The 16,732-nt window shown below is 34.0% G+C and overlaps 1 protein-coding gene across 1 annotated transcript; it reads right to left on the bottom strand.

Moving 5' to 3' along the window:
• Window positions 1–546: 546 nt before the first annotated feature.
• LOC146915939 (ABC transporter C family member 10-like) lies at window positions 547–7,252 on the bottom strand. The gene is made up of 11 exons (XM_085718156.1): window positions 5,188–7,252; window positions 4,616–4,936; window positions 4,449–4,535; window positions 3,486–4,070; window positions 3,239–3,403; window positions 2,758–3,052; window positions 2,403–2,617; window positions 2,003–2,308; window positions 1,722–1,785; window positions 1,399–1,638; window positions 547–991 (listed from the first exon to the last, which is right to left on the bottom strand). The coding sequence occupies exons 1-11, from the start codon at window positions 7,222–7,224 to the stop codon at window positions 879–881; spliced, it is 4,428 nt and encodes a 1,475-aa protein (XP_085574282.1). The 5' UTR covers window positions 7,225–7,252; the 3' UTR covers window positions 547–878.
• Between the last annotated feature and the right edge of the window lie 9,480 nt (window positions 7,253–16,732).

Raw genomic sequence — 16,732 nt, 5'->3', positions numbered from 1 at the left:
TTTGAAGAAATAGGAAGAAGAATTGAAAAAGGGAAGCACATGGAAATGGGAAGAACGAGCTGATGAAACAGAAGGAAGAAGAATAGTAGCAATAATCACACACACACACACACCACATATTACACTTTTACCCCTTGATATTGATTTGTCCAAAAAACAAAAATGAGGTCTTTTGGTCCTAATGAAAAGGTGTTGAATGCTAAAATGCTCCTTCATAAAAAGGAGCGGGTCTATTGTAGCAAAACCCTATATAAAATCGTGTTCATTTGTAGAAGTGAAATTGCTCAAGACCTTGAATTTAGTATGTTGGTGTATTTGGTTTCGTGTTATGTGTAATGTTGCATGAATTTGGTTTCTAGATGAGAAAAAGTATCAAATGACTATGATTTTCTCTACTATCCTATCCTATTATTATTACTCTGATAGTTACTTCTTTTTGTGGTGGTCGGGGTTTAAACTCCGGACCTTGCATTTATTATGTATTGTCTCTACCAACTGAGCTAAGCTCAAGAGGACTACTTTGATAGTTACTGATACCGGCCAAAATCCAATAAAACGAAATTAATATTAATATTGAAACTCAAATTTGATCCATATTAGATAAAATGATCTTGTTACAATATTCAATTGAAAAACGTTGGGAATAAAACTATGACAATGACTGGAACACTAATCCTTCCAACAAGTAAAATTAAGAAAGAAACAAGTACAGAATTCTTCAATTTGCCTCACCCTCTATTTCCACAAAATTCAGATTCTTCTCCTTTTTAAGTTACTTCTAGAATTTCCATGCCCAATCAATCTGTCACATGACACCTTTCTGTTATTTCTCCTTAATTTCCTCACGTGTGTCTTCTTCCCAGTGCAAGATAAAAAAGTCAATGCGATTCTGCAGATTGAAAATGAGACCAGTATTCTATAACAAGCTTCCTAAACAACGATTCTTCTCTCATCATCAAGTTCATTGGCTCGTCATACTCCGCCAGTTCTCCTAAAAACACAGTCAGTGACTTCATATTTATTATTTAATTTTTTTTGAAGAAAACAAGTAAATGATCAAACACATTCTTCATATTTCAAGTATAAAATCAAGTGCCCCACATCTTACATGTTATCTTATGTTTGATACAAGGTCGAAATCTTAAATAAAAAACCTCAAACTCGTTGTTTATTACCCTCTAACTAAGTGGATGCAACCATATCCTTTGCTCAACAACAAACCTACGTTTGTTGTGAGTCAGATAAACTCTACTGGCTGCGGTCTCACCTTTTCGACATATTAGACATGATTATGTAACCTCAACTTAAGAAAATGATGATGGGCTATTGATTAGTCTGTAAGTGCTTGTTAAACTAGAAAGAGGGAGTAGGGATAGTAAAACTTGAAAAGAAACTTACCATCACTTATAGCAAGAACCATATTGCAATCCATCACCGTTGGTATCCTGTGTGCTACTGTGATCACTGTACAATCTGCAAACTCAACCCTAATGGTTTTTTGTAGAATAAGATCAGTAGAATTATCAATTGAAGCAGTTGCTTCGTCCAATACCAGTATCCTACTTCTCCTCAAAAGAGCACGCCCCAAACAGAATAACTGCCTTTGTCCCATACTCCAGTTTGATCCATCTTCAACAACTAGGTACAAATTTTTCATTAGTCATTCCTAACTTGCAAAACTACTTCAAACATAGATATAATTATGAAACGTGAAAGTATACCTGAGGTGTTTAAACCCTCTTCTTTCCCTTGGACAATTTGTCGCAACTGACACTTCCCGAGAACCTTCATATTTAACGAGAATTAGTCCACATATTCTATGCAAAGTCAAGATAAATAGATTGTAAAGGGATATGAGGTAAGTTTTGTAGCTGATGTGGGGGAGCCAAGGACTGGAGTAATCTGGAGATCGTGGGTTCGATCCCCATTTCCAGCATAGTCCTAACAGTATTAACATTGGTCGTTTAAAAAAATAAAAAAAATAATTTGTACCATATTTTACCTCCCATATCTCTTGATCAGTATGTTCAGATAAAGGGTCCAAATTATATCGTACTGTCCCGGTAAAAAGGATAGGATCCTGAGGTATAATACCCAAACGTGACCTCAAATCATGAAGACCAATAGATGTTATGTCTATTCCATCGATTATAATTTTCCCTCCTGCTGGTTCCACAAGACGAAATAAAGCACTAATAAGTGTGGATTTCCCACTGCCTGTTCTTCCAACAATACCAATCTTGCGGCCTGGTTCAAATGTGCATGTGATCCCATGAAGTACAAGTGGTCCTTCGGGCCTGTATCGTATCTGACATGGTAAAAATAAACATATTATGTGGTTCATTTAAGCTGCATTTTTTGTGAACATGATGCTTTGCATTTTGAAAATAAGCAAGAATTACCTTCAAATCATTTATTTCTACTTTGCCTGCAACTGGCCAATTCAAAGGAGGACGGTTTTCTTCAACTATTTCTTTCGCCTCACTTTTTATATGCATATATTGATTTAGTCTCTCCACGGATATTATGTAATTTGCAAGAGTACATTGATGTTGAATTGAGTATACTAAGGCAGCGTTTAGTGATAGGCCATAAGATAGAGCCATGCCAATAAATCCTGAAATGAATAATGTTAAAATTTATAAACATACATCAAGATAGACGAGGTTATTGTTTTAGGATAGAAACTCATGATTTGAGGATAATTATAAAATTCAAACAATGACATTTTAGATATAATATCAGACAAATTCTCACCCGATGTGAATGTTCCAGGAGGGAGCATAACCATGCAAAGTGCTGCAGCGGTGAGAACAATTGCACTGATTATTTCTAACCGTTGGATCAACCACTCATTTGAGGCAATACTATGGAAAAAAGAACTAGCATTAACATCAATTAGATAAAGGTTCTTCTCAAAAGAACAATCTTCATCCTCAAAAGCCCTTATTGTTGCAGCTCCCGCAACTGTTTCAGCTACATGATTAGCTAATGAGGATTTTGTTGTACCATTCATCCGCATTACTTCTTTTGCTAAGGCAAAATAGTATTTCTGCTTAAAACACAAAATACCTTAATGTATTTTTTCCCAACCAAGAATTGTTTAAATTATATAAGAAAAACTAGTAAAAATTTACCCAAAAAGAAGATGAAAAATGTTTAAAAGTTTATAACATGTCCATATATACTTTTAAAAAATGACTAGCATATATAATTTGCAGATGAATTTGTTCATTACCTGCATGAGAATAGCAACATAAACCATTGGTATAGCCACTATCAAGACTTGCCATGAGACAACAGCCAAAACTGTTAGACTAGAAAAAAAAACAGTTGGAGCTCCCACAGCAAAAGTGAGGCTAAATGGTATGTCAAGATCCATAATGCTCAGATCAGATGAGACCTAAACATTGGAAATAAAAGGTAGAATTATATTTATTCTCTTTGATTTCATAGAAAGGAAAATAATTGTTTAATTTACTCACCCTACTTAGTATCCTTCCCAATGGTGTAGAATCATAAAATGACATGGGTGCTCGGAAGAGGGAGTTCATCAACTGTGAAAATAAATAATTTGATGATTGAAGACCCAAAGCAACTACAAGTAGACCTCTTGTGAATATAAAAACTATTGAAAAAGCACCAATAGTGAAATAAACTAATATCAATTTCAATGCGCTGACATGTGGATTGTCAACGTTAGCAGCCATCCATGAATTTTGCAATATCGAAAAAACCACAAAAAGAAGGTCAGCGAGTGAAGTCATTGAGAAGAATATATAGCCTTTCATCTGATTCAGATATTGTAAGTAAGGCTTCAATCCTGTGTCTCCTTTCCCCCTTTCTTCTTTCTTAATCAATTGATTGCCATTTGGTGCTTTAAACTGCTTTAATACGATCGCTTCCGTACACTTATTGGAACTTGAATGTCTCTGCGATAAAGTAACACTCGCAAGTTGGTCAGAATCGGCAGTCTCCTTGTGAGCATTGATAAGGTCATGGAAGTTTTGGCTTGATGTCATTAACTGGTGATATGGACCAGTTTGTAGGATTACCCCATCAGATATCAACTACAAATAAAATAAATTATTTGATCAACTATAATTTAGTTTAAAATCAGCCACATTTATATTGAGTACTGCACAAGAGGTCCAATATCAGAACATTAGAACATTGTAATTATCCAATGTATGAAATTTAATGTATCCTCTTCAGAATATTCCTTGCTAAACTTGAGAGAAAATTTAACTAGAGAATAATTACAAATAAGAAATCAGTAACTTCAGGATATTTCTTCATTGTATAATGTTACTCTAAATATGTCGAATCAGGATAAATAGGCAAGACATAGAGGGAATAGTTACAAATACAAAATCAGTAACTTCAAATTTATTCAATATTTATTATTAATAATTTCATAATCAATGCCTTAAGATGAAAGAAATTACCAAAATAGAATCAAACTTCGGGAGGAGTTCGACTTGATGTGTCACAAGTAAGACTGTTTTCCCTTTGAGTCCTTCGATGATGTATTCCTGTCAAGTTTCAAAGACAGCTTTAGTAAATAATGACAGTAGACATGTACAAGTAGTATGTGTATAAAAGATGTCGTTACATTAAACAATTTCTTTGCAGTATGAGCATCAACAGCACTAAATGGATCATCCAATAGATATATATCAGCATTCTGATAAAAAGCACGAGCTAGTTGAATTCGCTGCTTCTGACCTCCACTTAAATTAACTCCTCTTTCACCTATTTCAGTAAGGTCTCCATAGCAAAACAACTCAAGATCCTTTACAAGTGAAGACCTCTTAAGTGTTTCTAGATATTTTTTGTCATCCATTTCAGATCCAAACAAGATATTTTCCCGTATTGTGCCTGTTTGTATCCATGCAGTTTGAGAAACATATGCGAACTTCCCATGAACATCAATCTGTAATTTAGAATAGAGAGTCACACATCAATTAATATTACAACTAAAATGTAGTGCAGTTAAAGTTCATTACAATAAGTTGAATTTTTATGATAAGACACTAGTGTATTCATTTAATTGATACCTCATAGTGGGAAAATACATAGTTGTTTGTTATATGTTAAAAATAAGAATATCATACAAATTATAGCCAATTAATGTATCACTAATGTATCACATGATTTAGTAGTCAAAAGGGAATAAAAACTTACAATTCCCTTTGTTTTAGGAACTTCTCCAAGAATTGTTGCTAAAAGGGTTGATTTGCCAGAGCCAACTTTTCCGCAGATAGCCACCTTTTGGCCATGTCTAACCTCAAAATTTATACTCCTCAATGTTGGCTTTAATGCATTGCCTTCCCATGAAAAGTCAGCGGATTTTATTGAAATTGAGCCTTTGAGGTCAACACGGAAGCACTCATTCTTCAATTTTTTACTCAACAACTCCGGGGCATTAAGGAAAACAGCAATTCGAGCAAATGCAACTTTAGCTTGAATAATCACTGTAATAACATCCGGAATGCTTGTAATTGGATCTTGAACAAGGTTCAAAGTTGCCACAAATGTGAAAACATTACTTGCATGCAATGGAACTTCCAAGAAGTAACATGCCAAAAAAGAGGCAACCGATACCAATATTGGTGAGGCCCAAAAGAGAAAGACATTGTATGTTCTTCTTAATTGCACGGACGATAACAATTTGAGTTCCACATTTCTTAAGCAATATATGACGTTTTTAAAATGGTTTTCCCATGCATATAGTTTCAACACTTTCATATTCGTGAGAGCTTCAGAACTAACCTTTAGTCTCTCATCTTGTGCCAACATAAGTTTACTCTGAAATTTGTGTTGTAACTTTGATAGTGGAGCATTGCAAAGCACAGTGAGAACTATCACAGCCATTGACGCTAGCGTTGCTAGTCCAATTGTGCGGAAAAGGATTACTAATGCAATACACAATTGGAGGATTGTTGTCCAAGTTTGGTGAAACCAAAATGGAAATTCTCCAATTCTATAAGCATCCACCGTCATATAATTCATTATTTCACTACCTGAGTGAACCAATCTAGCAGTATTGGATAACCTTAATATTTTTTTAGAAATGGTTGCAGTAAGTTGTGATCTAACTTTCATTCCAACAAGTCTAGTGCGGAAATACCATTGTCTTTGTGATAGGGATTCTATGATTTTTATAAAGAAGAGTGACATGGCCAATATATAACCTTCATATTTGAAACTTTCATTACCCTCAGCAACCATTATAAAGGAGTTCAGAAGTAGAGGAGTAAAAGATAGAGCGAGTACCTTGAAAAAAGCAAACAACCCGGTTACCAAAATTTCTCTCTGGTGGCATAAAATGATTGTCCATAAAATTGATGAATGCGATGATGGTTGACACTGTCTTTGTTTGTTTAATTGCTCCACAAATGTCAAATAACAAATTTCTGCTCGGTCAAACTCTCTTAATTTTGGGATATCCTCATCCTGAAGTGTTTTTTCTTGACTCGTTTTCATCAATGGATTTAACCACCAAAATGAAATCTTACTAAAGAATCCAGCTTTACAAAACGGGGTTACATTGCTAATAGGATCAACTTCATTGAACAGACCATTTAACGGAGCATAAAGACTTTCACCGATTTCTCTATTAGCATCTTCACATTGACATGCTTTGTATGTTCCTAACAACAATAAAGTTGCTCCTGGAAAAGATAGAACATCTAAAGCTGCCTTGAGGGACAATTTTCCGGTGCCAATTGTGTAAGACATGGATAAAGTGCATAATGTACCACAAATAAAGAACATAGGAACAAAACAAATCCACAACCATGCTCTCGAGAGTTGTTTTAGCTGAAGGCTTACAGTTAAACTTACTGACAACCATGTGAAGCCATGAAAGATTTCTAGCAACCACTCCTTAAGAGGAAAAAATTCGTGATTTTTCCTTAATTTCTCCTTTAAGATCCAAATTCCTAAGGAAATTTGTATCAACCCAAGAAAGCCATTGGTTATGGCAGAGACTAGCTGCAAGTTTGAATATCTTACTATGCTCCAGAAGGGTCTTGAGGAAATCTTAAGGAACATCATTAACAACAACATGATCAACAAGAACACATCTAAACAAGTTACCATCAAATGGTTGATGCACGAGGACGGATCTTTCAAAAGTTTTATATCATAACAAAAAGGCTTTCCTCCATTCTTAGAAAAACCACAGTCCCCGCAAATAAAGCTCCAAACATCAACCATCTTCTTTTTAGCTTCTGTGTGCTGCTCAAAGTCTGTAACAAACAGAGAAACAAATTAGTAATGTCTTTTTAGATAAAACTTTCTCAGCAAACAAGATATTGAACTACCCACTCCCCAAAAAGAAGAGAAAAGGTTTATCAAGGCTATTTAGCTAAATCTATTAAGTTGAATTAACAAGAAAAAGATTTTAAAATATAGAAAAAGGCAAAAAAAAAAAAAAAAGGCATTGTACCTTAGTATAACGTAAACAGTTTACTCTGTGTTAGTGTTTCACACTACAAGGAGACGCATATGATTTCTGCAAACATCAAATGGAAACAACTGACACAAATGCTTCTACAAGGAGAAGTATTGGTATATTTGACTTCGCATGTATATTGACTTTACTATAATTATAATATAATATAAAGAAGAAACAAGGCATGTGCAATAAACAATAAGAATAGAATGAACGTGTAACGTGATTTTTAGGAGTATCAATGATGGAAGGCACATACATTTATAAGTGAGATCATAAATCATTTTAAAAATCGGTTTTGTAAAGTTGAAGTAGAGCTAAGGGTGTGATTGTTTTTAAGTTATATTTGTATATTCCCATAATAAAATGATAGAAATATACACTTCAATGTTAACCGCTCAATACCGTTTTACTCGATGCATATATTTCAAATTTGACCGTTGAATTGTAAGTTTATATCACATAGATCATTCACGTAAATTTTTACAAAAATCTAAAATCATTTCGTATGTCATTGAGATTCATCAATATTAACTGTTTGTGCACTTTTATAGAACACTGTTAATCTTGTTGTATCTTAATAATATATCAAATTATTTTATATTTTCGTAAAAATTTATGTGAATGATCCATGTGATATAAACTTATAATCCAACGGTCAAATTTGAAAAATATTCATCTAGTAAAACGATATTGAGCGGTGTAACATTGTTGTAACATTACATCGGTGTAATTTGATGTCTCCCCATGATGTATAAAGAAAATAACCTTTTTCAGCTCTTTTGGGCTGACTTTTTCTCTTTCCAAAAATGTCCTCACTTTTTAATACAAATAACACGTGTAACAAATAGATAAGAATAAATTTAAATATTAAAATAAAAGTGTAACAAACATAAATGTCCAGTTTTTTCCTTTATCATTTAAAAAGTGTAACAAACTAGATGAGTGTATCTATACTTATTTTTTTATTATCCTAATTATACCCTTAAACAAAAACATTTTCTATAATAAAGATTTTTTTTAAGGAATAAAGATTGTTGTTGCTGTCATTAAAAAAATAAGAATTCAGATTATATTATTTTTATATTGTTTGTTTTATTGAAATATATAATCATGGTTAGTTTGATATGTTATAATTTAAAAGAAAAAATATTTTTATTTTTATTTTTAATCAAAATTAAAATTTCATAAAAAAAATTAGGTTTATAATTATCAATCGTTAGCGGAATAATAAAACATTGTTTTTATCTAATATATATCTATATATAAAGAAAACAACCCCTTTAAGATCTTTTGGGCTGTCTTTTTCTATTTTCAAAGATGCCCTTAATTTTCAATACACATAATACATGTAACAAATAGATAAGAATAAATTTAAATATTTAAAAAATATAACAAACACGATATGAATATATATGTCTTTTTTTTTCCTTTAACATTTAAAAAGTGTAACAAACTAGATGAGTATATTTATACTTACTTTTTTATTATCCCAATTATACCTTTAAACAATTTTTTCTATAATAAGATTGTTGTTTTTTTTTTGAAGAAATAAATAAAGATTGTTGTTGGTTTCATTAAAAAAAAAATTTAGATTATATTTTTTTGTTATATTGTTGGTGCCATTGAAATATATAATCATGGTTAGTTTGGTTTGTTATAACTTGAAAGCAACAAACATTTATATTTTTAGTTTTAATCAAAATTTCATAAAAAAACACCGTTCATAATTTTCAAACATTGACGCAATAAAAAGAGCTGAAAGACGGGCAAGTAAGTGCCCATCTTTTCGCTAGTTATATATATATAATGAAAATGACCCCTTTCAGCTATTTTGGGATGACTTTTTCTCTTTCCAAAAATGCCCTCAATTTTCAATACAAATAACCCGTATAACAAATAGATAAGAATAAATTTAAATATTAAAAAAAATGTAACAAACACGTGTTAGCCTATATTTCGAAGGCTATTATTAAATGCAGTCAAAGAGAATTGACCTTATCATCGAAGAAATAAATACTGTTCTTAGGTCTTCATCGAAGTCGAACTTGCTGGGAACACGTGTTTCAGTTTGGCAGACGGAACCTATCGAGGGACAGTTATTTCAGATAAGGGCAAGCAACGGACATCTCCAAAAGGCGAGTTCGAAATTCGAATTGTATGGATAAGACTTGTTAGTTTTCTATAGTTATAGATTTAAAATTCGAATTTAGGTAGTTATTTCTACTTGTATAAATAGTAGTTTTTCCGATGGAAAAGTGGTCACAATTCAATCATACAAAACTTACACTCAAAGTATCCGTATGGAAGTGAGAAACGAGTCACAAGTTGCAATGTATGAACCTGTGTACCAATTTACATTCAATCAATGCAATTTACGTTCTTTTCCTTAAATGTCTTTGCATTTTTACTTGTTCTTTTGAACAATTTACTTGTTTTTACTTAACAAAATTCTGAATTCAACTGGGTTGAGTTCAATTGCCTTTATCATTCTTGTTTATTTAATCCTTTAAGAACATTACAATTTCCTGGAAATAACAAAAGCACAAATATGCTCTTAAGATTTACTGGTTGATCTTCCAAGTAATTATTTTTAAACCAGCGATTGTTTACCAAAAATCAGTGTAAACAAATTGGCATGCCCATTGGGACCTTTTTGTGCCTTTGTGGTAAATTTCTTAGGGAAATTTGTACGGTTAATATAATTGGTTTGCGTTGTGCATGCTCTTAAGGAGTAAAAAACAACTTCCTGAAATGGTACGTCCTCCTCCCATTCCAAATACAGCGGCATCGAACACCGCTAGTGCATCAGGAACAGCAACCAGCCCTCCCACATCATCCAGTGGTACGCAAGCAATCCCAAGTAGTACCACGACGACAATATTAGAAACTATCGGATCGACGATGGCCATGCCAACATCTCAGGCCATTCCAGCGATCATTACGCCCGCTCAAACAACTCAGGCCATGCCGGTAGGATCGACTGCTTCTGGCCAAACTACGCAGGATGTTCCAGCGTTTTTTAATCTTGGCACAAGCCGTCGAAATATTCCATACGGCATGCCCCAATTGTTTACTCCTGGGGTGAGCGTTCCTTTTGTAACGCCTCAGCAAACTTTAACTAATGCATCTATGATGTCCCTAAGGCAACAGATGGATGAGGCCAATCATGAAATGGCCAATTTAGTGACGCAACAAATGGGTGTAGTAATCAATCCTCTGATTCGAGATACTAACAACAGTTACCAAGCACTGTCTGCCCAGATGGAGCGAATAGCTGATTTCTTTGGCGCTCCTGCCGCACATAGGCCTGTGAATCGAAACCAGAATGTTGGGTCGATAAAAAATCATGCAGTTAGTCAGAATAATCAAGTGCCTGAAACTCAAACACAACCACCAAGGTTACAACAGCCGGTTCAAGAGGAACCAGAGAGGGCACCAGTATTGGTAAACAGGCACCAAGATGCGGACCAAGTGGTCATGCAAGCCCGTCGAAACAATTATGAGGGCCATAATAACATAGCAAATGTTGTCAAGGCTTTGTTAGCCCAAAATGGTTTTAATATGGGTTTACATAGGCCCAATTTCGTGTCGGCTTTGTCTGAATATGTTCTAGAAACTAAATTACCAAGGAATTGGAAGGTCCCCAAATTTACTAAATTTTCTGGGGAGACCAATGAATCGACAGTCGAACACATTGCTCGATACCTTATGGAGGCGGGTGAAATGGCAAACAATGAGAATTTGAAACTAAAATATTTTCCAAGTTCTCTAACAAAGAATGCCTTCACTTGGTTTACAACTTTGCCTCCTCATTCCATCTTTAGTTGGAATCAATTGGAAAAAGCTTTCCATGAGCAATTCTACATGGGCCAGTCTAAAATTAGTTTGAAGGAACTAGCCAGCGCTCGACAAAAAACGCACGAGTCAATCGACGACTATCTAAATAGATTTCGTCTTCTTAATGCTAGGTGTTCCTTTGCTCAAGCACACTTTGCAAGAGTCTTCCTATGCTCAAGAACACAATCAAGAGACTTCTATGCTCAAGCACAACTGCAAGAGACTTCTAAACAAACAAGATTACAAAGAATAATGTTTAAGATTGAACACTTGATATAAAATCAGAGGTACTCACAAAACAAATCAGATACAGACTCTAAGACTTAAGAATTTCTAAGATAAAACTTGAGAAACAGAAATTCTAAGTGAATGCAGAACAATTTCAACAGAGGTTTGGCACTTGTAAAAATGTTGAGAGTCTTTCGTTCAGCATTGCCAAATCTCTAAGTCTTCACTCCTTTATATAGAGGTGTGAAAGAGACGTTGTGAAATTGCCAGCACATCAAAGAGTCGTTGTTGAAGCTTGATCTTTCAGCTTGTGGTGATAATCAGCTTCTGATGAGCTTCAACTTCTGATGAAGTCGCTTCTGATGAATATCAGCTTCTGATGACTTTCAGCTTCTGATGACTATCAGCTTATAATGACTATCAGCTTCTGATGATGTCATCATTCTTCAGATGCACTTCTTCAGATGCTTTCAAGCTTCTTTTTCTTGATTCCTTAGCTCTCTTTTTGTTCTTCAGAACCTTTATATGATGTAAATTTTTAACTATGGTCCTGTACACTTGAACAAATATTAGCTAGTCCAATTTACAATTTTTAATACCTTGTTATCATCAAAACCCTTTAAGGTTCATTGTTAAACACATTTTGTTCCAACAATAGAAAGAGTCTAGCTTTAGAGTTTAACAATACCTGAGCTTTTTCATCTGTTGACCATGCACTCTTTTCTTTGACAGCTCCTTCTTTGGTTGTTGGAACAAAGTCTCCATCTGTCATGACTGCCCACATATCATTGTCTTGAGATCTGTGAAAGAGTTCCATCTTGCATTTCCAGAAGTAGTAGTTTGAGCCATTAAAAAGTGGCGGTCTATTTGATGATCCTCCTTCAGCTATGTACTTGACTTTAGACATACTTTCTTCCTGAATCTTTTCTCTAACACTTGTTTAAGTGTTCAAACCCTTAGAACCAGGCTCTGATGCCAATTGAAGTAGATAAAATAGTCATAAGGAAGGGGGTTTGAATTGTGACCCTTTAAAAATTATCCTGTAACTTAAAAAGTAATTCTCAAATTGAAACTTGGAATGATTAAGTTAATAGCATACTTCAGAACGTTCTGATGTCTGAGTGTAAAAACAGTTTATCAAAGTAAATATGTTTGTGTGTGTTTGTGTTTGCAGTAAGTAAAGAGTATAGGGAAGAGAGAGAATTAACACACAAAGATTTATAGTGGTTCCCCCAATGTGGGTTAGTCCGCTCCTCACAGTCTTGTGAGAGTTTCCACTATGATGCTTGAGTTAACCTCTCAAATCCTGCACCTTACAATCTGTGTACGCCTGAACACTTACAACTCTGTATTCTCTAAGTCTCAGCAGGCTTACACCTTTTTGCTAAGTTAACCACTTAGACTTTTACAAACTTAGCTCAAACTAACACTTTAGTACCCCTAAAGCTAGATGAGACTTGGATTACAATTTGTGAGAAGTTTGAATGTTTAAGAATCAAACAGAAGAGGAGGAATAAGAAGTTATCTTTAAAAAAGATAACAAAGAGAATTGATTTACACTACAAATAAGATAAAAAGAGTCTTCAGTGATGATCAATTTAATTGCAAGAGCTTCAAACAATTGCAGTTGTTTTCTTGTATGCTTTGCAATGGTGCAAGTAATGCTGAGCCGTTGATCTTTATTTATAGAGTTTTTAGACTCATATAGCCGTTGTAGGGTGTCCAATGGTGTTATGCCACGTGTCCTGGGCCCCACAAACTTTTACTTGAAATTCTGGGTAAACATTCTGACCATCAGAATGTTGTTGTGTTTTCTAGGATGAACATCAGAATGTTGCTGTGTTCTTCATCAAAATGTTGATATTCATGATGTTCTTCATCTGGGTTCATCAATGATGAATGTATGATGAGTTTCTGTGTTTGTTCAATGCGTGACATAAGATTTGTTAGGCTTTATCCACAAAAAGTAACTTCTCCATATGCATCAAAAAGTTCCTGGATAAAGTAGGATAAAGTTGGAACCAAATCTGCATTGGACATTGTGCAGGAGAGAGAGGATAATGGATCTGCAGCTTCAGGCCCATGCTTATAGGAGATTTGCTTGATTCTGATCAGAGGACATGTCTATCTCTGAGCAAGATCTCCTTTTTGCTTTGCTTGCAAACTTTTCACCAACTACACTGTTCATAGTTAGAAGCATGTGCAGAGCTGAACATTCTGATCATTAGAATGTTCCATTTGTTTCTACTTAGGATGATTTGTAAGACTTGTACTTGATGTAATCAATCCTAATAGTAAAAACATAACTGAAGTGCAGTGAATGCAACATCTAGGATAATATTCTCATTGGAATATTCCGAGTACTTTAATGTTCATAGTCTTGGATGAACATTAAAGATCCTTTAGACATTTCTCTTGTAAATGCCTTGATTACTTGTTTGATCCATGCAAATGTACTTTCCTGGACATATATTTATGTCACCTTGTAGCTTGCATGTTCTTGGTCTTGTTCTTGAGATTCTGGGTTTGTTTACAAACAACCTTCTGAACTCTGCTCGAACCTTCTGACCAACTCACTGATCAAACATTCCGAACTAACTTTCTGACCTCAGCGTTAGTTCATAAAACCAAATGTCCTTTGATTTCTTGAATCTTGGTATAAATTAAACCTTGTTCCTGTCCTAGTAAAACACTCAAGAGCACAAGTTAAATACCAAGGAAATAATCAAAGCCCATTAATTCTTTAATCATAATGGTTTATTATCTTTAAAATTAATTAGGGATTTTGCCTCAACAAATATTCTATGAATGTTGAGTATGTGTTAGTGCTATGCATGAGATCCTCGAATGTTTGTGGTTGATTATACTATAATTGTTGAATGTTATCTAACCCCTAGTGGTCGTTCGGTTTACCGTCTACCTATTTGTATAAATGGGTAGACGGCTTGCAGGATTAGCTGCCTTGCTTGTGTGTATGCTTGAGGCTTTGGAGTTACCTCGTCTTTCATTTTTGGAGTCTTAGTGTTGGGCTCTGATTTAGGGTGCCTATCTGTTATTTACGTTTTATGCCTTGTTGAGATTTTATCACTCAATATGTTGAGATTGGAGATTTATTTTGGTGATGTACTATGATTTATGTGGCATGACTACTTTGGAGATTTTATTATGTGTTGTTGAGTTGTATGATATTTTTCCGCTGCGATGTTTTGAGAAAAATTATTTATGCATGTTTTGGACTTATAGAAGAAATAACATCTAAATCCTTTGTATGATTTGTATTATTTGCGTAATTTATCGCTTTAAGGGTTTAGGGTGTTACATTTTCCCTATGGAAAACTACTATTTATACATAAGAAAATAACTGGAAAAAGCATAATCCCACGATCAGCACTCCTTCCATGTAGACAACCTCTTTTCTCTCACGTTCTCCATTAAGGAAACCATTTCTCTTTGAAATTCGAATCTTCCCGCCTTAACGGAAGTTGCTTGACTTCGACGGTTTTGCATTCCTGACTCGTTTCTTGTCGAACCTTAGGGCTTTTAGACCCTTTCGCGCCAAGTCCAACATCTCGTCAAAACTCCTTAAGTTGAAGAAAAGACTTGAATTCCTGCGAAGATAAAAGTCAACTAATGTTGACCACATTAAATGATGTTGGTGAAATTACCAGTTAACACACCCTTGTATGTTTAAATATTATTTGTATTTTAATTTAGAAAAATACTAGTTGGGGTTAGGGTGTTACACTGCACACTTGAACATATATTAACATATGCAATTGTTTTTAATACTTTGTTATCATCAAAACTCTAGAGGAACTGTACAAACCAATTTTGTTACAACATAGTAGTATTAGGTGAAGAGGCAGTGAACAAGGTTTGTTCACATAAGACTATGAACTAATACTATTGAAGTGAATTCCTTTCTTGGCATGGATGCCTCTGGATGTAAGTGACGTTGCACCGAAATGAGTTACCAAATCTCTTGTGTTCTTCTTTATTGCACTTTACTTTATTTCTGTCTATTAATTGTTTATTGTACTATATTGTCGTACGTGTTGGCCAGGTCATCTGTCCTATAAAACCGAGAACCCAAACAAAACCCCATAGTTAAATTGCTTATTTTCCAAAAGTAAGACTCGTAGTTGTTTTGCTTAATTTCAAATAAGGCATAGCTTTGAAATTTATTCAAGAACAACAAAACAAATCACGAAGATGATCTTAATATGTTTTATAATCAAACTCATGAAACTCAATGATCATATATTATTCCAATATTCCTACTATAATAACCGTATCTTATTTGTTTTATCCAAGAACAGCAAAACAAATCACGAGATGATCTTAATATGTTTTATAATCAAATTCGTGAAACTCAAGGATAATATATTATTCCAATATTCCTATTATAATAACCGTATCTTGTTTATTTTATTCTTTACTACTGAACGGTATCTTATCCCTGGTCATGTTCTACTTTTCTTTTGACAGGTTGGACAGGTTTTTTTTTTTTTTTTTTTTCATAAGTTGTCCATGTGTTACTTAGAAATAATAATCTTTTCTGATCTGAAGTTTGATCAAGAGGTTCGATCAAGTGGTTGGTAAAGTCTGATTAATAATTATTCAACAATTAGACGCAATTCTATATATCTTTTTTATGGTGAATAAGTAGGGTGTCTGAGGTTCGAACCCCAGTCCATGCATATAACAATGCATGTTCATGCCAACTTAGTCATGCTCACGGAGACTGAACAATTTATATTTAGTAGAGCTTGTTAACTATTTAAGTTTAAATTTTCTTTTTTTATTATGGGGAACCACATATGTTTAATTTTTATTTTATTTTAAATACACTTAAGTTTATTTGTTTGGTTTATTCTAAGACATATTATTATAAACACGGTTATATGCTATTATTAGTAAAATTATACCAACAGCATCTTCTCACATGTTGTGCTGGCTTGGGGAACGAGAAATGCCATTATACTGCCAAGTTAATAGGCGTTAAACATCATCGTTAGCTCAGTTGGTAGGGATAATGCATAATATATGTAAGGTTTTAGGTTCAAATTTCGGACACCACAAAAATAGATGCGCTAAACATGGATATTTTTTTTTTTGATATAACTAGACTCTAACCCGTGTGATACACGGATTTTGTAAAGTTTCATATATATATAAGTATTAAATTGGTTATATTATTAC

This window comes from Medicago sativa, chromosome 6, assembly GCF_051527215.1.
Source record: "Medicago sativa cultivar Bolivia chromosome 6, Bolivia_mono, whole genome shotgun sequence".
In the NCBI taxonomy this organism is placed as follows: Eukaryota; Viridiplantae; Streptophyta; class Magnoliopsida; order Fabales; family Fabaceae; genus Medicago; species Medicago sativa.
Note: the sequence above shows the minus strand (reverse complement) of the source record. Positions and strands in the feature narration are given on the sequence as shown.

Coding starts and splice junctions, on each gene's coding strand:
- LOC146915939 (XM_085718156.1), bottom strand. CDS start 7,224: ATGGTTGATGTTTGGAGCTTTATTTGCGGGGACTGTGGTTTTTCTAAG. Junction 3,404..3,485: donor TGGGAAGGATACTAAGTAGG/GTGAGTAAATTA, acceptor TCCAATGTTTAG/GTCTCATCTGATCTGAGCAT. Junction 1,786..2,002: donor CTGATCAAGAGATATGGGAG/GTAAAATATGGT, acceptor TTAAATATGAAG/GTTCTCGGGAAGTGTCAGTT.